The sequence below is a fragment of the Adiantum capillus-veneris genome, chromosome 26, assembly GCF_014529385.1.
Source record: "Adiantum capillus-veneris isolate H3 chromosome 26, ASM1452938v2, whole genome shotgun sequence".
Taxonomy (NCBI): domain Eukaryota; kingdom Viridiplantae; phylum Streptophyta; class Polypodiopsida; order Polypodiales; family Pteridaceae; genus Adiantum; species Adiantum capillus-veneris.
Window position 1 is genome coordinate 38,969,401 of NC_140956.1, and position 26,369 is coordinate 38,995,769.

The 26,369-nt window shown below is 38.7% G+C and overlaps 1 protein-coding gene and 1 pseudogene across 1 annotated transcript; both read left to right on the forward strand.

Moving 5' to 3' along the window:
• The first annotated feature begins 256 nt into the window (after positions 1–256).
• LOC147423287 (aspartyl protease family protein 2-like) lies at positions 257–2,040 on the forward strand. The gene has a single exon (XM_086501710.1). It carries the CDS (start codon positions 356–358, stop codon positions 1,751–1,753), a length of 1,398 nt encoding a protein of 465 aa, XP_086357836.1. The 5' UTR covers positions 257–355; the 3' UTR covers positions 1,754–2,040.
• Positions 2,041–2,832: 792 nt separating this feature from the next.
• Positions 2,833–4,936, forward strand: LOC147423288 (aspartyl protease family protein 2-like; annotated as a pseudogene).
• The last annotated feature ends 21,433 nt before the right edge of the window (positions 4,937–26,369 follow it).

Consider the following 26,369-nt stretch of genomic DNA (forward strand, 5'->3'; position numbering starts at 1 on the left):
GTTCCTTAGGAATATAGCAAAATTTGTGAATTTTCCTCCTTTGGATGTGTGGTGAGAGAATCTAGACATTTTAGTCTAGAGAGAGAGAGATAACAGACTTACCGACCTGTCTTGATCGATCGTACTGCAATGAGTGCGAGGGCACTCTCTCAACACTGAACAGTCTCATCCATCATGTCCGGACTCCGAAACTGTGTGTAGCTGAGCTGACGGGCTGACCACTATAAAATTTGGCCTTGCACGAGCGCCTTCTGCATTAAAGCATCACCATTCCAAACTAGCAAGCTTGCGAGTCGCGACAACCCTTTTAAGCCTCCCTCCCTCGCTCTCTCTCTCTCTCTCAGACGAGCAGGCCATGGCAGCTCGTCTGGCCTGCTTGCTCCTCTCCCTCCTCCCTTTCTTTACTTTCCTGCCCTTCTCCATTTCAACCCCAACTTACTTGAGCTTCCCCCTTACAAACCGAGATGCACGCACTTCTCTCATACGGGCCCCAGAGGCAGACCCAAGTGATCTGCCGCAAGAGATGGCCCTCAAGGATATTGTAGCTGCAGGGAGAGCCATGAAGGCAAGAGAAAGCATGAGGAATAGGACAAGAGGTAAAAGACACGCTCCTCATCTCCTGAAGGGCAGCTTTTCTTACCTGAATGTCATTGTGGGGGACTTCTATCTCTTAACTTCCGTGGGGAACCCCCCTCAACAACTCACATTTTTACTTGACACCGGTAGTGAGCTCACGTTCACTAAATGCAAACCTTGCCTAAAGTGCAACAAAACAGAGGCCCCCTTGTTTGAATTCAGTAAGTCATCATCATACACCCAGGTGTCATGCAACTCGCCTCTTTGTATACAAAGCCTTGGATTCACTCGTAATGCATGTGGGGGAAATGTCTCGTCTGGGAATTGCTCATTTACATTGCAATATGGAGATGGGTCTATGGATGCGGGTTACATTTCTGTAGACTCTTTCCACTTGAGCAAAGAAGTGTTGAAAGCTATCGTGTTTGGGTGCGCCGTGGTTGACATTGACACCGTTGGCGACCCGTCATCCGGTGTAATGGGGCTCAATGCAGGGCCTTTCTCCTTCCCATCACAAGTCTTGGGTGGGAGTTCCAAGCTTGCAAATAAGTTTGCATACTGCCTACCCGACCGCTTCAAAAACCTAAACTCGCTAGGAACCATTGTCTTCGGTGACTACACCCATCCCTCCAAGCTCAGCTACACGCCCCTTGTACCTCCATATGGACCACTAGCTCATTTGTACTATTTTGTAAAGCTAGAAGGGATCTCAGTGGGGGGGAAATTTATAAAGTCCATCTTGAAACAAGAGGGCACAAACGTTGTGGGGACAATTTTTGATTCAGGAACAGCACTATCACATCTCGTGGAACCTTTGTTATCAAACTTGGTAGAGGAGATGAGGAACCAGACGGCACATTTGCACCCCTTTTCAATGAAAGATTTTGCATCAGATGTGTGTTATAAGGTGCCTTTGGATTTGACAGAACTACCAAAAGTGCCCTTGGTAATAATGCATTTTGCAGGAGGGATGAAGCTTGAGCTTGGGCCTGAGAGTTTACTCTACCCAAATGGGAATGATAATAAGCATGCTTTCATGTGCTTAGCTTTTGCAGAGGCCTTGTCTGGATCACCTTTGAACATAATAGGTAATCACCAACAACAGAACTATTGGGTGGAGTACAATTTGAACGCTTTCAAAATTGGCATTGCAAAGGCCGCCTGTGGAAAAAAGTAGTAAGAGACCACCCATCTTCTACCACCTCTAGTTTATTATATAGCTTGCAAATCGAGGAATGAAGAAGCTTTATACATCTAATGAGCTATAATTACTAGTTGAACTATAAGCACAATTTGTATCATCTTGCTTATCAATATGTGAACTCAATCAGCCTGCATAACTAGTATTGGGTTTAGAAAATAAGGTTGATTTGGTTAAGAGAGGAGGCTTAGGAAAGCCTTAAGTCCTAAGGATTCCCTAATATGGAATGTTGTTCAAGATATTTAATAAACCTCTTTCACTAATAGCAGACAATATTTTCCTCTTTCTTTTTTGACTTACTTGTGATTGATCCTCCAAGATGTATTGAATGGCCCTTTCTAGTAGTGTAGATGAATGAAAACACCTAGCATACTTTTATAAAGTAAAATCCTTGGTGCAATTACGTTGTACATTGGATTTTTTTAAAGTGATGTACCTAATGGCTATCAGAATCATGCTTCAACAGGAACAACTTATTGAGTGGGAACTCAAGAAGGAGACTAACCAACTATGTACATGAGGGAGATGGAAGAGAGTGAAACACATGGAAAATCAAACAAAGTCTGGGGAAGAAAGTTGTAAACATTGTAAACAAAGTCTAAGATGCTTTGGAACAATCCAAACTGTTTGCAATGAAAAATGTGGAGAGAGAGAGAGAGAGAGAGAGAGAGAGAGAGAGAGAGAGATTGTTGCAGCCGACAGATTGTTGGAGCGGAATCATTGTTGCAGCCGACAGATTGACGACAGGTCAGCAGGCGTAATAATCCAGCAACAGCCTCTCAATCATTGCCAATGATTGCGAGCCCCGTCAGCAGCCATAATTAATCATCAGCTGGTCGCGAATGATAGTAAGCCCCGTCAGCATGTGTAATCTTCTCTACGCTGCAGGTGTCCTCTGAACTGTACCCTGCGCAAGCCTAACAGCAATTGAGAACCTGTGTGCAACTCTACAACCTTCGTCAGCATCAGATCAGCTAATTGGCCCGCCTCCCAGCGACCCTTGACGGTCGGGAATGGACACTAAGTGTCCATTCTCTCATAATACCTACTCCCCCATGGCTCCCGGCCTCCGCCGGTCGCCAAGGGGTCGCAGGTATTATGAGGAATGGGCACTAAGTGTCCATTCCCTACCCCATCAATAACCATTAGAAACATAGCGTGTCAATATACAACAAAATAGATAAAACACTGCAATGATCTATTTTTCTCAAAAATAGAGCCTCCTAGAAATTACATTAGGCCTTCTAAAAGTCCAAGGCCCAAATTCTTGCAAGTCATGACGGACTTGTTCAGGTGTATTGATTTGAGTTAAGATTCTGATGCAAAAATGTTCATGTGCATTTATAGACCACACAAACCCATAAACCCAATAGTAGCACGAAACTTATTTGTATGTTGGTTCCAATGAAATGAAATATGGTAATATCCGAGGAAGTTTGTACTCCCACTCTACAGTTGAAGGAAAATTTAAATAGACCAACAAACATGTGAGGATGTTTGCAACATTCCTTGTAACAAATGAAATTGCAACCATTAGCACAAGTTAAACAAGCAAAATAATATTTATTATTATCAAGAATAGTTTTGATGACCTACCCAAGAACACCGGAGTTTTGTAATACTTGGAACAATTGTATTTGCAGAAGCATGTCCATGCCAGCGAAATGGATAATATTTGGTTTGGACAAGCTTTGGGTGGTCTTCACACTAAATATTCTACTAAACATTTTAGCTTGCAGTAACTCCAGTGGTTGATCAACTACGAAGCAAAATGCTCTCCAATAAAGAACAAAAATCAATAGAGGTATAGATTATAGATTGATAAATAACATTCAGCTATGTTTACATCTTACTTAGAAGCGCAAGGCATCTCAAAATGACACTTTATCAAGGCATTTAACTTGTTTGGAGTTGCTCTAGGCATTTAGCTATGAACTCTGCCTATCTTGAGGAGCACTCAATATTTTATCTTGTGTTCGATAGACCCTGAATATATCCGATCTTCCAAAAAGGTATAATTTTCTATGGTTTCATTCTTTAACACTAGACCAATAATGCGACACTTTTATGTCTTCAGACATTTTTATGTCCACTTAAGTCGCTGATTTCCTTGAATTATTTTGAGAGTTACGAAATGGAACTCACTCCTTTGTATACAAATCCTTGGAATACAACGTAATGAATGTGGGGGAAATGTCTCGTCTAGGATTGCTCATTTTCATTGCATTATGGAGATGGGTCTATGGATGCGGGTTACATTTCTATAGACTCTTTCCACTAGAGCAAAGAAGTGTTGAAAGCTATCGTGTTTGGGTGCGCCAATGCAGGGTCTTTCTCCTTCCCATCACAAGTCTTGGGTGGGAGTTCCAAGCTTGCAAATAAGTTTGCATACTGCCTACCCAACCGCTTCAAAAACCTAAACTTGCTAGGAACCATTGTCTTCGGTGACTACACCCTTTCCTCCAAGCTCAACTACACGCCCCTTGTACCTCCATATGGACCACTAGCTCATTTGTACTATTTTGTAAAGCTAGAAGGGATCTCAGTGGGGGGGAAATTTATAAAGTCCATCTTGAAACAAGAGGGCACAAACGTTGTGGGGACAATTTTTGATTCAGGAACAGCACTATCACATCTCGTGGGACATTTGTTATCAAACTTGGTAGAGGAGATGAGGAAGCAGACGACACATTTGCAGTACCCCTTTTCAATGAAATATTTTGCATTAGATGTGTGTTATAGGGTGCCTTTGGATTCGACAAATCTACCAAAAGTGCCCTTGATAATAATGCATTTTACAAGAGGGATGAAGCTTGAGCTTGGGCCTGAGAGTTTACTCTACCCAAATGGGAATGATAATAAGCATGCTTTCATGTGCTTAGCTTTTGCAGAGGCCTTGTCTGGATCACCTTTGAACATAATAGGTAATCACCAACAACAGAACTATTGGGTGGAGTACAATTTGAACACTTTCAAAATCGGCATTGCAAAGGCTAACTTTGTAGTAAGAGACCGTCCATCTTCTACCACCTCTAATTTATTATATAGCTTGCAAATCGAGGAATGAAGAAGCTTTATACATCTAATGAGCTATGGTTACTAGTTGAACAATAAGCACAATTTGTATCATCTTGCTTATCAATATTTGAAATCAATTGGCATGCATAACAGGTATTGGGTTTAAAAAAAGGTTGATCTGCTTAAGAGAGGAGGCTTAGGCAAGCCATAAGTCCTAAGTATTCCCTGATAAGGAATGTCGTTCAGGATATTTAACAAACCTCTTTCACTAATAGCACACAATATTTTTTTGTTTCCTACCCAAATTCTTGCAAGTCATGACGAACTTGTTCAGGTGTATTGATTTGAGTTAATATTCTGATGCAAAAATGTTCATGGCTACTTACATAAGTGGGGGTGGCATTTATAGGCCACACAAAACCCATAAACCCAATAGTAGCATGAAACCTATCAGTATCTTGGTTTCAATGAAATGAAATATGGTAATATCCGAGGAAATTTGTACTCCACACTCTACAATGAAAGGAGGATTTGTATAGACCAACAAACATGTGAGGATGTCTGCAACATTTCTTGTAACAAATAAAATTGCAACCATTAGCACAAGTTAAGCAAGCAAAAAAATGTTTCTTATCAAGAATAGGTTTGATTATCTACCGAAGAACACCGGAATTTTGCAACACTTGAACAATTGTATTTGCAAAAGCATGTCCATGCCAACGAAATGGATAATATTCGGTTTGGACAAGCTTTGGGTGGTCTTCACACTAAATATCTTACTAAACATTTTAGCTTGCACAAACTGTAGTGCTTGATCAACTACGAAGCAAAATGCTCTCCAATAATTCATCTCCTATTCATTCTAGCAAAAGTTTTTTTTTAAAATTCAATAGAGGTATACATTATAGATTTATAAATAACGTTCAACTATATTGTTTACATCTTACTTAGCAGTGCTAGGTTTGGAGTTTCTCTAGTATCACTTATGTTAGAGCTATGAGCCTTACATAATGCAGATAACTTATTAACTTATTTGTGCTACGTCTAATATCTGGCACAATTTTCTGTAAGGCATTGATATGATCTTTTCTACTTTGCAAGTAGCACTAGATTGGTAATGTGACACTTTTATATCCTGAGACATTTTTATGTCCTCTTAAGTGGCCGATTTCCTTGAATTTTTTTGAGAGTTACCAAATAAAATTTGAGTGCTCTATATCCAAAAAGTTGATTATAAGCTAAAAAAAACAGGTAATTTTTTGGGCCATCAATTTCACCATTAGCCTTATTGTTGCTAATGGTTTTCAACCTCAACCGAGCCAAAAAAATGTGTGTGTTTTTTTGCCATTTTCATTTTTTGCAACTATATCATCCTAAAATTCATGTATGTGAGGTTTAGAGTACTACATGACTACTTTTAGTAGTTCTCAGCATGTTTTTATGCTTTTAAGGAGAAGAAAAGGTTCACATTGAAACTTATGGCCTATTTTTTATAATTTATCGATGTTGTTTTTTGGGCAAAATATGCCCTTTCATTATTTTTGTTGTGATTTTAAAGGAATCCAAAGGATATCTTGATTGTGTAGGTGGATTTCAAAACATACCTGCTTTTCTTTGAGTTTTGGGGCACCTAATATCCCATATATATATATATATATATAAAATAATACAATCATGGTCAATTTTTTTGGTTCAACCTTAATTTGAGTCATTTTGAGTTGGAAACTCTGACCTCTTTGACATTGCTAACTTGTTAGAAAAACCGTATAAGCTTTGTACTTGCTATGAAGATATAATCATACCTTCTAAATTACCTTTATATTGGGGGTTTTCTAAGGGATTGTATAGGCCATGATGTGGAACCCATATTTTTCATTTGTGTTGTCTTACTACTTGTTTATTGTGCCCAACATTCTCAAAGGTAGAAGCTTTTCACATAATCAATGGCTACCTATGAATATAAAGACCCAAAGAAATCTAAGAATACACACATCTAGTAGCAATATAAAGACCCAAAGAAACCTAAGAATACACATATTTAGTGGCAATAATGAGCTCGGCTATATGAAGTTTGGTGATAGGTCGCTAGAATGGAAAAAACTCGACTTTTTTGTACCTTATTTCATTTTTATTTAATTTCATCCGCCAAGATGTATTAAATGCTCTTTCTAGTAGTGTAGATGAATGAAAACACCTAACATACTTTTATAAAGTAGAATCCTTGTTGCAATTACGCTGTACAATGTTTTTTTAAAAAGTGGTGGACCCTATGGCTATCAAACTCATGCTTCAACAGGACCAACTTAATGAGTGGGAACTCAAGAAGGAGACTAACCAACTATGTACCCCATGAGAGTTAGTGTTGGATGTGAGGGAACAAAAGAGATGCAAAGGGAGATGGAAGAGAGTGAAACACATGGAAAATAAAAAACAGTCTAAGTAAGAAAGTTGTAAACATTGTAAACAAAGTCTAAGATTCTTTGAAACAATCCAATCATTTTGAATTGTTGCAACAAAGAATCTTAGACTTTGTTTACAATGTTGCAACGATCCAAAATGTTTACAATGAAAAATGTTTTTTTTTTTTTTTTTTGGTTTGGGGGGGGGGGGGGGGGGGGGGGGGGGGGCGGGGGGGTTGGGTGGGGGGCGGGGGGGTTGGGTGGGTGGGTGGGGTGTTGTTTACACATCAAGTTTTTGTTATAAAACCATCAATAACCATTAGAAACATAGTGTGTGTATATACACCAACATAGATAAAACACTGCAATGATCTATTTTTCTAAAAAATGGAGCCTCCTAGAAATTACATTAGGCCTTCTAAAAGTCCAAGGACCAAATTCTTGCAAGTCATGACGGACTTGTTCAGGTGTATTGATTTAAGTTGAAGATTTTTATGCAAAAATGTTCATGGCTACCTACATAAGTGGGGGTAGCATTTATAGGCCGCACAAAACCCATCAACCCAATAGTAGCATGAAACTTATCTGTATCTCGGTTCCAATGAAATGAAATATGGTAATATCCGAGGAAGCACACTCTACAATGAAAGGAGCATTTGAATAGACCAACAAACATGTGAGGATGTCTATTAAACAAGCTAAAAAATGTTTGTTATCAAAAATATTTTTGATGACCTACCCAAGAACACCGGAGTTTTGCAACACTTGAGCAATTGTATTTGCAGAACCATGTCCATGCCAGCAAAATGTGATAATAGTTGGTTTGGACAACCTTTGGGTGGTCTTCACACTAAATATTTCACTAAACATTTTAGCTTGCACGAACTCCAGTTGTTGATCAACTAAGAAGCAAAATGCTCTCCAATAAAAAAACAAAACTCAATAGGGGTATACATTATAGATTGATAAATGACATTCAACTATGTTTACATCTTACTTAGAAGCGCTAGGCTTCTCAAGACGACACTTTATTAAGGCATTTAACTTGTTTGGAGTTGCTCTAGTCTCACTTATGCTAGAGCTATGAGCCTTACATAATAATGCAGATAACTTATTTGTGTTACTTCTAATATTTGGCACAATTTTCTGTAAGTCATTGATGTGATCTTCTTTTCTAGTTTGCAAGTCTTGAGGAACACTCGTTCATTCGACTCAAGATATCTGAGCTTCCAAAAAAGTATAACTTTCTATGCTTTCATTCTTTAGCACTAGACTAGTAATGCGACACTTGTCCTGAGACATTTTTATGTCCTCTTAAGTGGCCGATTTCCTTGAATTATTTTGAAAGTTACCAAATGAGTTTTTGAGTGCTCTATATCCAAAAAGTTTTCTTACAAGCTGAAAAAAATTGGTATTTCTTTTGGCCATCAATTTCAGCATTAGCCTTATTGTTGCAAATGGTTTTCAACCTCAAGTGTGCTAAAAGAAAAAATTTGTGTGTTATTTTTTGCCATTTTCATTTTTTTGAAGCTATATCATCATAAAACTCATGTATGTGAGGTTTAGATTCCTACATGACTACTTATAGTAGTTCTCAACATGTTTTTATTCTTTTAAAGAGAAGAAAAGGTTCACATTGAAAGTTATGGCCTATTTTTGAAAATTTATCGATGTTGTTTTTTGTGTAAAATATGCCCTTTCATTATATTTGTTGTGATTTTAAAGAATCCAAAGGAAATCTTGATAGTGTAGGTAAATTTCATAACATAGGGCCTCTTCTTCCTTGAGTTTTGGGAAACCTAATATCCCATATATATAACAATAAAACCATGGTCAAGTTTTTTGGTTCAACCCGAATTTGAGTCATTTTGAGTTGGAAACTCTTACCTCTTTGAAATTGCTAACTTGATAGAAAAACCATATTAGCTTTGTACTTGATATCAATATATCAAAAATTAAAAGGTATTCTTAATTCAAATATTCCTAATGGCTTCAAAAAAATTAAAAGGTATTCCTAATTCAAAAATTCTCTCAACAACAACAAAAACGATGTGCTAGTCTATATGACACAACAACGGGCAATGATGAAGCACGTAGATTTGCAACAATATCACTTTGACGTAAAAAGGGACAGATACATCATTGAGAGAGAGATACATCATAGAGAGAGAGAGAGAGAGAGAGAGAGAGAGAGGGAGAGAGACGACACTTTAAAGAGAAGAAAACGTTAAAGAGAAAATAAAGGAGAAGAGAAACACAAATATACCAATGTGAAGTACACCACCTTTTTATATGGACATAAAGGGTCTTTCTACTTTCCACCTTTACATGTCTTTTGACTTTCCACCTTCATGTGTCTTTTCATTTCTTAAACTTACCCTTCACTCACGTACTTAATATGTTTTGAAAGACTTTTTACTCACTCTTTATTTTTTTGAGATTGGGAAGACCTAATCATGATACCTTCTAAATTTACCTTTATATATTGGGGCTTTTCAAAAGGATTGTAAAGGCCATGAAGTGGAATATTTTTCGTTAAATTTGTGTTTTCTTACTACTTGTTTATTGTGCCCAACATTCTCATAGGTAGAATCTCTTTTATGCTTTTCACATAATCAATGGCTACCTATGAATATAAAGACCCAAATCAACCTAAGAATACACACATTTAGTGGCAATAATGAGCTTGGCTATATAAAGTTTGGTGATAGGTAAATAGTTTCCAAAAAAAAAAGATGGGGCTAAAACAATCATGTAGTGTGATCAACAACCCATTGAAGGTTTTGGGAAAAATGATCTCATGGCTTAGAAAACTTCCTAGTGTTTGAAGTATGTGTTTGACCTCAAAAAAAATTATGTTTGTAGCATACTGCAAGGGTTAATCAAATTTGTAGGCTTCCCATGACCAAGTGATGAGGAATTTGGAAGGTCAATCATTTTTCTCTTAAGTATTGGTCTCTTAGCTACACACTCAAGAAAGGACTTTCCAAAAGAATGGTTTCTTTTAGGAGAACTCAATTTTTTTTCAAAACTCTATGAATATAAAGACCCAAAGAAACCTAAGAATACACGCATTGCCACGAAATACGAGGCTCTACCAAACACTTTGAAGAAATACCAAGCACTGTAAATCACTCCCAAGCACTTTGAATACATGATCACTTTCAAGCATTTCCATGTACTATTAAGTATTTTGATGCATAGTTAACACTTCCAAGCAATCCCAACAAGCACTTATAGAACTTCTACGGACTGCCAATTTTTATGAGGCATTTCCAACCACTATGAGGTTCTTTCAAGCTCTATGGATCACTACCTAGCACTTATAAGCCCTTTGAAGCACTACCAACTAGCTTTAAGCGCACTGCAAAGCACTATGAGGTGCTTTCAAGCACTATGAAGCATTGCCAACAAGCACTTTGAAGCAGTGCCAAGCACTATAAAGCACTTCAATCACAACATTTTGAAGTGCTTCCTAGTACATCCAAGTACCTCATTTATAGAATTAGCAAGCACTTCTAAGAAACACCATAAGTTGATAAGCACTTCTAGGCACTACTAAGCACTATGGAGCACTTCAATTGCGTCAGTTACAAGTACTTGCCTATACATCCAAGCACCTTGTTTATGAAACTTGTAAGCACTTTAAAGACCAATTAAGCATCTTGGAACACTATCAAGCACTTCCAAGTCTGGCAAGCACTTCTAATCACTGCCAACCTTTGTGAAGAATTCAAACACACTTGAGCATTAGCACCCCAAATAAAAGTAGTGGTTGACATAGAAAAGCATGTGCTTCAGTGAGATATCATACCTGAGGCAAATCTAGTAGATACACAATATAGGCACTCTTGTCTATTCTCTTTTGAATTACATCTTTTTTGTTTAGGGAGACATGGGTCTCAACTGACCAAAACTAAAGCACAATTTCCTTGATTTTGCTTATGATGTTACTTGTTTGATGTTGTTGATACTGACAAACCTCCAAGGGAAGTAAACCCTGTTCACCATCATGATGCAACCAAGAGTTGGTGGTAATGACATTCTGACTATACTTATATACATTATATTCACACTACTAGCTACTGGAAAGAATATGCATCCAAAGTGATGCTTATCCGAATTAAATACTTATTTCTTAAGCTTCACTTTGAGCTCCAAGATATAGAATTTTGCAATCTCTCTCTCTCTCTCTCTCTCTCTCTATATATATATATATATATATATATATATATATATATATATATATATATATATATATAGATAGACACACACACACACACATAGATATGCATAAAATATATTGTACACCTACATACATATATTTATATATGCATATGTGTATGCATGCCTATCTATCTATCTAAGGGTATCCGTGTGTTTGTTCATACCCATGTGCATCTCTCTTTCTCTATTTATATATGTATGCATGGATATATATATATATATATATATATATACTAAAAGTAAACCAAATGGAGACCAAAAGGTTTGACCATCTAAAAAATCTGTGTTACACTATTGCCTAATCATTGCTCATTATCACCATTGTGGCCTTCTTCTTCTTCCTCGTCCATAGTGTAAGTCTACAATATAAAACACAGTCTTAATTATTAACTTAATCAAACGTTTAGAAAAAAAAGCTTACAAAGAGAGAAAAAAGTAAAATACTTGAGCCAAGGTCAAAGTAGCCACGACCGCTTTGTACTCACGTTGTGTGATGTAATTATTCTCGAGCATCCATCTCCATGTTTGTTCCTCAACCAAGAGTAGACACTACCGCTTTGTACTAACGTTGTGTGATGTAATTATTCTCCAGCATCCATCTCCATGTTTGTCCCTCTGAGTGGTTTGCAATATTGCATGGGATGGATGAATTTCAGTGAGATTTTCTTGCACATATAAGAAGACATAAGATTTTTCACTAGATATAAGAAGACATATATGTGCATACAAATGGTGCATGTTCACACTTATCACTTACCACTTGTTCCTTTCAAATTTTCTTTCCACCAAAACCCTAATGTGTTGGTTGTTGAGATGCTCTTGCTGTCTTTTGTTGCACATGATCCACCCCTCTTCTATCTTTGTTCATTGCAAAAGTCCACTCTTGCTCATGCATATTTCTCTTCCCTCTTTTGAAGATGAGGTTTTGCTCCTTGATCCATTGTAATATTTTGTATCCCGACCCATTGTTGCAAAGAAAAGTCTTCATAAAAACTTTCACCCACTCATTGAAAAATGCCTTATGGCAGGATTTGAGAACCAATGATGCATAATCTTTCCCACATAACATAGAAGGTCTGGATCTTGTTATGCCGGGTCAATGAAGTAATTTTGGTATGTGGAGTGGATGAGGGATTTGAGATGTGTATGAAACGTTTTACCCCGCTCGTTGCTCATATCCACCGCACAACCACGATGGAACCTGTAATACAATCCATTGACATCCGCACCTAGAATTTCCTGTATTAAATCAGATCCAGAGTTAGGTAAGTCGGTGCAACTACCTTCACCCCCACCACCAAAGCAGTCTCCAAACCAAGAATCACCCCCACCACTCGATCATCATCCATCGTAATATCAGTGATGTTCGTGGACTAGGATGGCTAGATCCCTTAGGAGTGGATCATATAGATGTGTCTGGTGTGGCCTATGTATATTGACGAGGTGTCTGGTACCATATTAGTGGTGATAGTTTTGATGAGGGTAAGGCCAAAGTAGAAGACGGAGCAATTAGACTGATTTTTTGTGAAATTGAAGTCACCATTATAGTTGAGAGTGGTAAACTATTAGGTGTAATACCATATTGTGCCAATTGTTGTGGGGTATAGCAATCAAAAATACCATGTGAAGCATGCATGTAATCTTCTAATATTTGCAAGAAGCTCTCTAGTTGCAGGTCATTGGGCGTGCCTTGCCCCGTGGTGTGAGCAGTAGATGGATCCCAAGGGTTACCAAAAACCACCTAAACTACCCACCTCTCTCCAAGACCAATCAAAATTGTGTGAATCATGTCCTCTATCCATAATACTGAAGGCCAATGAGACAATAAAAAGGTTAGGTTGAGGCTAATATTGTTGTATGATTGAAGGCCTGATTGAAGGCCAAAAGCTCTAACTACCCCACTCTTATTTGCAAATACCTTGCTTGGAAGGCTACCCGCGATCGAGTATCTGGAAAGGAATTTTGTAGTATTAACTCTTCACTACAAACAGTTACCGATAACATCTAAAAATGCTTAGGGAATCTAGGCTACTTTGTACAGAACACTAAGCTACCAGTATTATTTCCCACCTATAAGATTCATAAGAATAAGTTCAGATGGATATCTGATGCTTCCAATGGTATCTTTACTGATATCACCAAGGATATTACGCTTTGCCTTGACCTTATACTAGCCGAGTTTGAGCTTATTTGTGCCACTAAACAGAAAATCTTCCATGACTTCCTTCATATACAGTACAACCCTTTTGGCTTAGGAAAAACTCTACAGAAGTCTCGCTTAACATTCCACAACAAATCTTTCACATATTTACTGCGGACATTACACAATGCTACAAAAACATTCCCCTTGATGGGGATCTTGGCCTTAAGACCATCCTTGCCAAGGTGATTAAAATGGCTTTCTCCAATGCTAGAAAGAAGAAACTTTTTTACATCTCTCTTTCCAAAAAACCCAGGTGGATTAAAAAAACTGACTCCATACACTCCTTACACTTCAATGAAGAAAAGCTTTGCTTCTACATCTCATGGCTGCTTATTAACTGTACTATAGTTTCCGGGGGTCTATGCTTCAACTAATGCCTAGGCATCCCCATGGGGTTCTCATGCTCTCCACTTATGTGTAATATCTATATTGCTTTCTTCGAATAAGAATGGTTTCTCAGAGCCATATGGAATCTTGCAAAAATAATCTTCCACAGTTCAGACATACCTATAGATATATGGATGACTTATTAAGTGTCAACAATAAAGCCTTCCTCAAAGAAAGTTGTCTAATTTATCCTCATTGCCTTAAAATTGAACCTACATCTTTACATGGAATCATTACACCCAGCGGGGCTTTTTGCACATGAGTCAATTCCTTAACCTTTCTATCTCTCTTCATGTTCCATTTGTCGGTGGATATGACCTAAGGTTTGTTTGGAAAAGAGATTTCCTGAAACTACCACTTGTGGAGTTCATAAAAAGGAATAGCAATAGGCCTCACAAGGCTCCTACTACACTTAATTTTCTATTCATCCTCTAATTATTTCCTTGCCTCGGAGGATGTTGATTTACTATCAAAAAGTATTGCCTTAACATAATTACACAATCTCTCACCCAACATAATTGGCTTGGGTTGCACTTTAACCAAGATAATCTCATTTCTTTGATAAGGTAGTAGGCCCATACACAATGGGCCTACTACCGACCCATTGTGTATGGCACCTGGGTTAGGGCGGGTACACACACACACACACACACACACACACACACACACACACACACACACACACACAGTGGTACTTAGATATAGTTTCTCGCCTTTCTCACATCCTCACCATGGGACTAGGCCCATATCTATTGCTTGCAAGTAGGTTTTTACTTAGTGGTTTACTACCCTACTACCATTACTTGCCGTGCAGACACAGGGGCTCTCTCTCTGCAACCATAGGCGGCCTCACTATCGTGTAATGGAGCCGGTACACTCATGGAGATTCTACTCATGACTACGATCTAGCGGACCGCCTCCCTTCTTCCTCTATATATAGAGGTGAGGGCACTTCTCTGGCCCTCACTTAGCTTTGTTTTGTTGTTTCCTTGCCTTGAACAATTTGCGTGGTGTGTTGACATTGAAGCATGGAGCTCACTACTTCTAGCACATAGGTCTGCTTCCTTGGCCATATGTTTTTGTTGTTGTAGGTTTTTTGAAATAACTACTGTTGGGGATGTTTTTTTCCAAAAAAAAAAGCATGTTGCTCTTGCTCTAATATCGAGTTATGATACTCTTTGATGAAAAGCACACATGGTTTATCATGCCATGAGATGGTGGCTATGGTAATGTCGCAAGCACTGTTAATGTTAAATGTGTTTTCTGGTTGCATATTACATGAGGTTTTTGATCTGTGCTGCGATAACCCCAATGGGCGGTTACGATCTGTATTGCACTTTTTTTTGTTAGAGCTATATTGGGTGTTTTCTTTGATACAGCGTACTGTCGACTGATATGGGTTAAGAACTTTCTTCTTTATCATAGTGCAAACCTTTCTTCTTTTGAGGTTGGACCACTTGTTTAGTTATGGTTTTTTACCCTGGTTATTGGTACAAACATACATGCACACTAATTTGTTTGCAGGCTGCTGGCTAACTGGTGCTTTTTTATATCAGTTATGGCTCTATATCTGGTTGAAACCATGGTTGTTCACTAAATGATAAGAATGGAAAAGTGAGATGAAGAGAGGGGCTGCTTTACGTTTAAATTGGCTTTTGAAAAGGGTTCTTTTTTCCGCTTTACTGTGCTTGGCTATCATTCAGCTGACAGTGACCAAGTCTGCCTTGGGGGTTCATTGAGCATCAAAAAAGCTGTGGATTTTTTTACTTGAGATAGTTGTTTTTTCCATGTTGTTAGAGTACCATCTATAAGTTGCCTTGCTTGGCCCCAAGCATGGGGTTGCCATGGGTACTTACATGGGTTTGAGGTGTTTATTGTGCACTAGTTATGATTGGGTGGTTACACATATGGATGGTGGTATTTCTCGTTTCTTACTACGCACTATTCTAGTTTTTAACAAATAGACACGGGCCTTTAAGGTGTTGTGCCCTGTTGCACACTATGGCCACTTTGTGGTCTCTACATAGGCAAGATAAGGTTTTACATTACAGTGTTTGTCATTGACTCGGGTAGATGTTGCTCTTATTATAACTTTGGATATTGACACTTTAAACATGGTATATCTTTCTCTTAAAAGACTTCTGGGATAGAAGTAATTCCTCGTTTTCAGTAGTGCTCCTTTTTTTGGATTACATGGAGAAATACATGGTAAATGATGTCACAATTGGAGGGATAAAGTACGGTCCATTCACAAAGATAGGTAGCTAACCTTAAAACAAGTTTTAATACTTGATACTTATTAAAACCGTGAATGATATTCCTTCTTAAAATGGTACTTTCATAACTAATAAAATTAAAAAGGGGGTTGTTTCAGACACTTGGATTGGAAGGGGTGATGGCCTTCTAGTCAAAATGATACATTTTTTTGAAAAAAAGGGGATGTATATATATATTTTTATAAAAAATACTATGGACTTAGTTGTAAAGGTTAAAAAAAGTTTGTAAGATGGACATGGATAACAAATGGTATGGTCCATTGATACCTGTAAAACACATCCAAGGATAACTGAATTGTTTTCTTGTTTGGATGGATGCAGGTAAGGACTCTATCTTATCTTGGAGGTCTTTTTTGACTCTGGCAAGATGACCTACACTGGATTTCGGTACTCACTTATGATTTGGGAAGTTTTTCTACTATTTGGCTACCATCCATCAAAATCTTTATGGGAGTAGAAGAACGCATGCGGGACATTGCTACATAGAGATGACCATGAGTAAACATAGATGTAGCAAGGTATACTAGGACTCCAATTGTTTGGCCTTGTGACTTGTTGATGGTCATTTGGAATGCAAGTCTCCTGAGGACACTCTCTGCGCTTCATTTCAAAAGGTAATCCTTGAGAACCTTCTATGATAAAGTCAATCCTTGGTATGAATACGTTGTCTCCAACATGAGAACCTGTGATTACTTCTGCCTCAATGAACTTGTGATAAAAATGCTTATATATCAATCTTGTCCCATTGCATAAACCACTTCTTGGATCCACATTGCAAAGGAGCATAATTGGAGAATTTTCTTTCAGGTGCAAGCAGTGTGGTGGGAAACCACCATCAAGATCCAATGAGTTTAAATGATCTACTAGATATAACCCACCATTATAATCTTATGGAGAAAGAGAATTTGCACTCAAGTATTGTTTGTCAAGTCCTCTCATTTTATGCATAGACAAATCATTGATTATAGCAACATACTTATTGCATGGTGCAAGAATACCTCTGTCCCTAAAGAAGCTTGCATTCCTTTGGCCATTTTGTAAGTCACTATACATACAGTGAATCAGGACTTCAACAATGTTACCTTTGAGCATCATACTACTTGGAAATGCTACAGTATCAACTAAATCTCCATGACAAACATTTCCATTGCCAATCTCTAGTACCCATTTTGCAAAGTCTTTCTCAACCAATTCACTGGAAAAATGAAGTACACGCATATTGTTTATTAGCTTAAAAGTCTTCACGTGTTTCCACATTAGGAAGAGAATGGGATCTAGGAGGGCCTCTTAATTTTGTAGTTTAAGGAAGTCAAACCTTTAGTATTTAGAAAGTAATCAAAAGACAACTTTTGAATTCAAATAGGCAAAATAGCTAGTTTATTTGAATTCAAAGTTTCCCCCCAAAATGGAATTTAACATCTAGCGAGTAAAACCATATCATGTAGCATATCTATGGAAAGAGCTCAACGCATAGATTGCAGATCTATGATCTCCGCTCAAATCGAAGCTCATATGTGGGAGTTATGGAAGGCCAAAAATCATAAAACCTTCCACCTCCTTTTTTGGGAAAAAAGTGCATCCTTTGACCACTCTTACACATCTCTTACACACCCTCCATTCTTGCACACATGGCGTACACCTATTTGTCAAAATGTTAATCACCTCCATAAGCTCATGGAAAATAAAGAGGCCCTCCTACACCCCATCCTCTTCCTAATGATATATAAGATCAACAAAAAGAGGCATCCACAATATTTGCACGACTTCCTTTTGACACAATTGGAAAAATTTGTCTGAAATCACCCCCAAGGAGAAACACCTTTCCCTCAAACAATGCATCACTTTTCATAACATCTCTCAATGTCCTATCCAAGGCCTCAAATGTTATAGAAATGATATTTTATGATTTATTACAGTTGACAGGTGGAAAAGACTAGACCCAACTTGGCCTATGCGAATGTATTTGTATATCATGTACATTTTATTATTCAAGTGCTCTTTTATGAGCTTTGGCTAATTATGACCGGCCGGCCAGTTTGTACTCACTTTGACCATTCAAGAATCTATAAATTAAATACGTGCAAGAGGGAAATGGTCACTCTTGCACGGGGGGAGATTGTACCCAGTGTTTGTGTTGTTCTTCTCTCCTCTTCCCTCTTCTCTCTCGCCGTGCCAGCGTAGCACTCCGGTATAGGAGGTGCGCCTGCATGCGCTCTTTTATCCTCTCGCGCTCTCAATCTCTCTCTTTGTTTGCGTAGGGCTTCGATTCAGTGCTATGGGATTCATCAGGTATGGGGATTTGACGATTTATGTGTTATATTCTGTTATCTTGGATGATTTGCAGGGCAGCCATGCATCCGTTTGTAGCAGTGGTATCAGAGCTAAGGTTGCACTCTTGGTAGCGAGCAAAAAACACCTGGTGCAAGATTCGTTTTTGAGCAACAAAGCTCTTCACGTTTATGTAACACAGATAAGTACAATTCTATACTTTTATCCTCTCGCGCTCTCAATCTCTCTCTTTGTTTGCGTAGGGCTTCGATTCAGTGCTATGCGATTCGTCAGGTATGGGGATTTGCCGATTTATGTGTTATATTCTGTTATCTTGGATGATTTGCAAGGCAGCCATGCATCCGTTTGTAGCAGTGGTATCAGAGCTAAGGTTGCACTCTTGGTAGCGAGCAAAAAACACCTGGTGCAAGATTCGTTTTTGAGCAACAAAGCTCTTCACGTTTATGTAACACAGATAAGTACAATTTTATACTTCTATTTTGTTTTATATCTTGTTTAATCTCTTCTTAATGATGTATATCTTTGCAAAAATTTGGGATCACAATGCATATCCGATTATGGAAGTTACTTGATTGGATCTCATATGTAGATATATGCAAGAGTGTGTGGGAAGAAACATTAGATGAATCGGAGTAGAAGAAGTAGGCAAGGGGAATGATGCTCGAAAGGCTTTAGGAAGAAGGATGAGAAGTTTTAACTCCGTGAAGCTTGAAGTCTTAGGAAGAAAGAGAACTAGAAGCGTAAAACGAAGATTTTCTTTTATTTTGAGAAAAACAACATCGAGAGCCCTCGAGTAGTTACTCGACAAGGCTAGTTTGACTTGGAGCAAGAATTGAATATCTAACACAAACACACAAGATATAACAAACTTGGTTTGCACTAATCAGCTCGCCCAGGGTCGAATACACTGGAGGGATCTTTCAGATGGTGGGAACTCACCCAAATCAACCACCAATTTTATTAAAAGAGACAGGAAAAAAAAAAACAAATAACTATGGCGCTAGCTGTACAAGGCAGTACAGTGGAGCAAATCGAGACCCGGCCGGCCTCCCATGTGACAAGCCTGGCGACTGCGTTGCTCCCATCCTCGCCATCACGGCCAGCAGCAACATCAACAGCAACGGCAATGATCGACGGCACGAGATCTTCTTCTCTGTTTATCTCTCCCCCCCCTACAACGACCGTAGATCATCTCTCTCTACAGTCCCCACACACATGCAAAGTGACTGCACCTTCTACTGCTAGACTACTCGATAACCCTCCTGTAGATCGAGGGCCCTACCATCCAATTGACACTCTCTCTCTGTCGCTACAACCGTCAACTGCACTTTTTTGCATGTTGGCTCCCTCGCCTTCATCTACATGCACCCAAGTGACGTGCATGCAAAAAAAAAAAAGACAAGATTCTTCCTGGCAGGCATCGCTCAACCTGCACCTCTGGTTGCGCAGGCGAAAGTGCACTCTCTCCTTCTCTTTCTCTCGCGCTGACTGTAGTTCAACTACCCCTCCTTCTCGTCATCAACCATCACTAGCCCCCCCCCTTGTTTTGATTGGCGTCCATCACTGACATCCACAACACAATCCATGCAATTGAGTTCTGGTTATTCGCCTACCACCCGAGCCGCTAGAATGAAAAGTGCGGCCCCCAACTGCACATCTAACATTTCATAGCTCCTCCCCTTTGCTTTGGCATGCAACTGATGTTGCTCATACCCATGCATAACCTGCGGCCGACTTTGTCCACACAGCCAACTCTAGTCCTCACCCTCCTTACATTCAACTTTGCATGCACCTCGGCTGCTGATCACGTACGGCTGCAGCTCTCATATTCCATGAGCCGGCCACCATGCACTCAACCCCCCTCGTTTCCATACCTGCCTTACACCCACGCTAATCACCTTCATTGCGGCATCACAGAAATTCGTCTTGAGTTTCAAGCCAAGTGGTAAGCTGCACAAGCTGTCGCACCACAGGTTCCACAGCATCTCAAGCCTCGACAGCACCTGCAGTACTTGACCTTTCTCGTTCTCTCACCATCATTTGTATAAGGGTGGAAAAAGCCCACAACGTACTCTTTCCTCCGCCTTCCCAAATAGCACAGAACAACCCATAAAACGCCTACGAAGATGCTGATCGCAACAGCTGCAAAATACATTCCTAAATCCTGCTCTCTCGCAGACAGTGTAGGCTAAGACTCGTTGGGAGAGGTGTTCCTATAGAAATCCAACCCTCAAATCAAATAATAAACCTATTCTGATCCAAGTTATTACATTTTTTCATAGGCACATACTCGCGCAACCAACTAGTTGCCACGAGTATGAGGGTTTTCTAGTAGGCGTCGACAACAAACGACCTGGGAGGGCTGTGCCAACAATAGCAACGGTAGCATCAAACAATGGATAGCAGCGAGAAGTGATGGAGGATAGGGTGTTAGAGCACTCGACGGTGGCGCTTGCAGGTTGTTGGCGGTGTCAACAACAGGAAGTGACGATAGTGCAACCGATGGCAGACGTTGCGGAAGCTCTTCCGTGGCCATTGCCATACTTTGACACACAATGGCTGCTATGGTATCCACGGGACGACGACGGTAATCATGAGTTTCAGTCTGACGATTTCAATCTTTTAGCTCTAGTCTTTTAATTTAATCTTTCGCTTTACTTCATTTCATTTTGTACCCATACATTGTAGTAGATCCATAAGGATTGTATCAATTTCGCCCCATAGGCCTTTGAAACACGAATAATGTAACAATTCCTTTAATTTCTGTCTCTGTCTTCCCTCTCCTTATAGCAATGGACATAGACGAAGCTCTTCAGCGACCGATGCAATAGCTTTTCGGACAACATCTTCTGTCGGGCATTCACGATGACGATGTTGCATTTTCTTGTGATGATTTCAAACTTTTTAGTTTTAGTTTTTCATTGTCATTCATTTTATTTTTTGTACCCAGGTATTGGATTAGATCCACAAGGATTTTCTCACTTTATTTTCATAGGTAATTTTAGTATTTTACAGACAGTTACTATAAAATTTCATTTCACAACCCCCCGCCATCCCCTCTACTGTTCTGATAAGTGAAGTCAATCATGTTATATTTTCACAATTCGAGTCACAATTATGCAATGTATAATAATCCACTAATTGCATTAAATATATATAAATTTATTAAATATTTTTTAAAAAGACATTAGAGAACACACATCTACCTGGTATTTGAACAATGCAACAAGCAGGGCTCATATATAATTTGGACGCTAGTGTCATACACTAACCACCCTCAGAATTGCAGCTTATCCCGAGTGTTCTAGTCGAACGTGGTCACTAAGTTGAAAGTAATTTTTTGATGAAAAATTTCAACCAAAATTAAGTGCTTCAGAACTGTTTGAGCACAAGTTGCCCTGCAGCTATTCATACACTCGATAAGTTCTTGCTATTGCTATTAAAATGTTCATAATTGTGTTCTATATTTATTTAGCATTCTTTTCAAACGAGTCTACCTAAATTTTAAATTACACACACTCCTTGTGCACTATATTTCTACTCTTCATGCCAATGGTAAGCAGATATATCACACATTCATGTCGACTTCTCACTGTTAACATGGCATGTCCCCTGTATGTCTATCACTATGATTGTTCCCATTTTGTACAAATTCTCTCCCGAATTATCAGTTTTACAATCAATCGACTCCAGATATTCCGGATTTTGGCCAAGTAAATTCAGTGTATGATCAGATTATTGTTGAATTTAACACAAGGTTGTTTTTAGTGCTTTGGTTTTTTAGAAAAGTTTGCAGATAAATCTACATACAATGTTCTCATATCAAGCCCCATGTATGACATTGCTTAATGCATTGTGATAATACCCCTCTTGAAACATCATTACAATCATCCTTGATAAGTAAAATTTCTCTATGTATCTTTAGACCTAAAACTAAGATTAACTAATTCACCACAAGTGCTTATCCATCTCTTCTCTTATCTTGGCACTTCCAAAATTTCCCCACCCTTCACCACATCTCCTTATGCGCGAGTCCTCTAGTTTAATAGTGGTTTGATAAATTAATATTATATTTGATTTCTTTTAAGTAAATATTTTTACAGCTATTCTCATACCCCTATAGATATCTACAACAGGCAAGAATTTTTTTTCAAATGCTCCTTTACTTGTTTACATTATGTTGCAAAATCCATTGTTTCTCATGTCATGGCTTCTACTTTCTTTGATTGGACTCTTTACTGAGATGACTTGTCATACCACTACTTACATGAGCTCAATTGGCGTGCGACGATTGCTAAGATTTGGAACATGCTTCCACATTCCAATCTATTTCAATTTCATATCAAACAGGTAATTTATTTTTTCACTTTTTTTCTATGCCTAGCCTAGTCCATTGGTCACGGACACACAGATTCGCCGATTTAGGCAGTGTAGATACTCATCTTGGTGCAGATCCGCCGATTTAGGCAGCACATTGATAAATATCAAATTCATGATTTTTAAGCAATATCAAATGCAGATACGCCGATTTAGGCATCATTAGTGCATATTAGCCTATTTAGGCAGCACATTTTATTGGTGTAGACTCGTCGGATGAGGCAACACCAATCACAAAATCACACTGCAGTGGCTGGCCACCACTGTAACTGGTATGATTTTGTTACCCGGGTACATAATGAAAGTGATTTGTATTTGGACTTACATTGTGGAATTGGAATTGGATTGGGATTTGGTATCTGGTGATTATTACGACAGTGTTTATGTGATGAGACTTGACATTATGAGATTGATGATGAGTGTGACCAATGATATCCTGATTCATCACGGTATGACATATACTGCTTATTCTAGTGGTATGGGACAATAGAATCGGTAGTATGTGGATGACGGCAGGCATAAGCTAATGTTGTTTAGTTTCATAAATTTTTCTTTTATTATGTGATGTTTTTGACACAACATACTAATCATTGTTTTTGACAAGTATTGTTTGCACATTTCTATATTCGCAACTGAGGACAGTTGCTTTCCAACGGAGAGGTATGTTATAGAAATGATATTTTATGATTTATTACAGCTGACAGGTGGAAAAGACTAGACCCAGCTTGGCCTATGCGAATGTATTTGTATATCATGTACATTTTATTATTCAAGTGCTCTTTTATGAGCTTTGGCTAATTATGACCGGCCGGCCAGTTTGTACTCACTTTGACCATTCAAGAATCTATAAATTAAATACGTGCAAGAGGGAAATGGTCACTCTTGCACGGGGGGAGATTGTACCCAGTGTTTGTGTTGTTCTTCTCTCCTCTTCCCTCTTCTCTCTCGCCGTGCCGGCGTAGCACTCCGGTATAGGAGGTGCGCCTGCATGCGCTCTTTTATCCTCTCGCGCTCTCAATCTCTCTCTTTGTTCGCGTAGGGCTTCGATTCAGTGCTATGGGATTCGTCAGGTATGGGGATTTGCCGATTTATGTGTTATATTCTGTTATCTTGGATGATTTGCAGGGCAGCCATGCATCCGTTTGTAGCATCAAAAGCATAGCAATGGACCATGGGAGCCTCATCCCAGATGATCAATGATGATAATCTCAAAAGATCTGCAAGTTGACTATTTACTTTGATGTTGCATGTTGATTTTCAATGCACTTCTTATGGTATTTTAAATCTTGAATGTGTTGTACGTCCATTGCTAAGAAGTAAAGATGCAATTACTAAGAATGCACACGCTAAAGCCACATTTTGTTGACAACGTACACGACAAAGTAGTGCATTATGGAGATAAGTCTTTCCACTCCCATCGGGTTCATCTAAGAAAAAAATTATCCCATTTGCCGAGTCAATTGCTTGCATGATTTCATTATCGCAGCTCTTTGCCCACATTTCAAAGATGCTTCCATATGAATGGATAAATTCATTTTCTCATTTGCACTAAACATCCTCTTTTTTGATATCAAACCACTCCCAGATTTAGATAATACATAACAGTCTACTTTGGGGAGCCCATAGTAGTCACGAAGTCGTTTTCCATATGATTGAAGCAGAGAGTCCAAGTTACACAATCATGCTTGATTCTTAGCTACTTCATGAAATATTCCATCCATCCTCTCCATTAGGAAACAATATAAGATATAGTAAAGGCATGTATGATCTATGTAGGTTGGAGATCTTTTTAAGACCCCCATCATGATACTGCAATACAATATCATGATGGCCGTTGTTGCTCTCATCTCCTTGCCCTGGCATAATTGCGGCAACCTCAGATCCATGTGGGGCTAGATATTGCCAATCATTTGTATGCTTTTTAGTTATAACCATCTTCATGTTTGGGATTACTTCATTCTGGATTGTTGTAGAAATAGACCAAAAGGCATTTGCATATGGGTTAACATGATGCATCATAGTTTGCAAAGAATGCAAGGAATCTCTATCTAAATCTGGCACATGATGCAATCTATCATTGAGCTCATTCTCTATATTAAAAAATTACAATTGTGCAAAGCTAGGGATTTGATCCACTCTTTTGCTATGTGTCATGGGCCCAATATTATGGTAGATGGCACCATGTATTTTTAATGTGTATACACCTCTCCCTTGCGTAAGTTTCTCATAAACATGAGCACCCAAAGAAGCAAAAGCCAATATATTATTATATGCTCTGATGTGTTTAAGAGAGTTTTTTCTCTTGGTAGTATCCCCTTGCATCAATTCTTTGAGATCCATTGGTGGATCAATCAAAGGAAGCACTTTGACTTTTCTTGATAAGCAACAATGCTTGCCTACTACAAATGTGCATATAGACATACATTCAAACTTCCAAGCACATGCACCACAAAAGGAGCACATGAAATTTAAGCCACCCAAATTATGGACTAAGAATTTTCCATTGTAAAGTGCAAGCATAGAGTCATGCTTCAAGATTGTTGCATTTGGATAAATGTAACGAATAAATAGACAACAATGCTCAAGTTTAGAGAATCCTCATTTTTCAAAAACAATGCAATGACGTTGTTGACCCTCAAAAATTTTGGCACTTCCAATAATGGAAGGTACTTCTAAAGGTCTAGTGCTTTGAGCATTTGTAGTATAGTTTTCAATATGCATAGCCGTTGCATCCATTTGTTGATCTTCATGGATTAAATGCATGATATTCACACAATCTCCTAAAATACCCAATGGGATCCGCTCCAAAGATTGCTGAAACCTGGCCCGTGCTATTTGGGTGGATGCATGAATAGGTGGACCAAAAACCTTGTCCCGGACAGAGGTTTTATAGCCAGTACATAAAACCATCTCTATTAGTTCAATTCGATATATTCTTTTGAACATATTTTTAATTAAATATGGAATTTCCACATCTTTTTGTTAAATATAGAAGACGACTCTGTACCTCTTAACTATGCACGTCAGCCAGCTCTTTACACCATTACTATTTCCACATCTCTTTTTCAAATATAGAAGACGGATCTGTAGCTCTTAACTATGTACGTCAGCCAGCTCTTTGTCTTCCCGCTCTCTCGTTTTCCTGTCTCTCTCTAACTCTCTGTGTAGGAGCACAGATTGTTGTTTTATTGTAGGCCTATCACACATCTATTGCTGTCATATACTGCTCTTGCTTTCTGTAGGCCTATCACCTCGCTCAATCTCTCCCTCTCTAGCATGGAGCAAGAATCTCACATTGTATGTGACTGCTCTCAGCCTCACTGTGAACTGTGTGCTAGGTATGATGTTGATGCGGTCAAGGAATATCATGCTAGGAGAAAGAGGGAGCAGCGTGCTAAGAACAAGCTTGAGCAAGT

Coding starts and splice junctions, on each gene's coding strand:
- LOC147423287 (XM_086501710.1), top strand. CDS start 356: ATGGCAGCTCGTCTGGCCTGCTTGCTCCTCTCCCTCCTCCCTTTCTTT.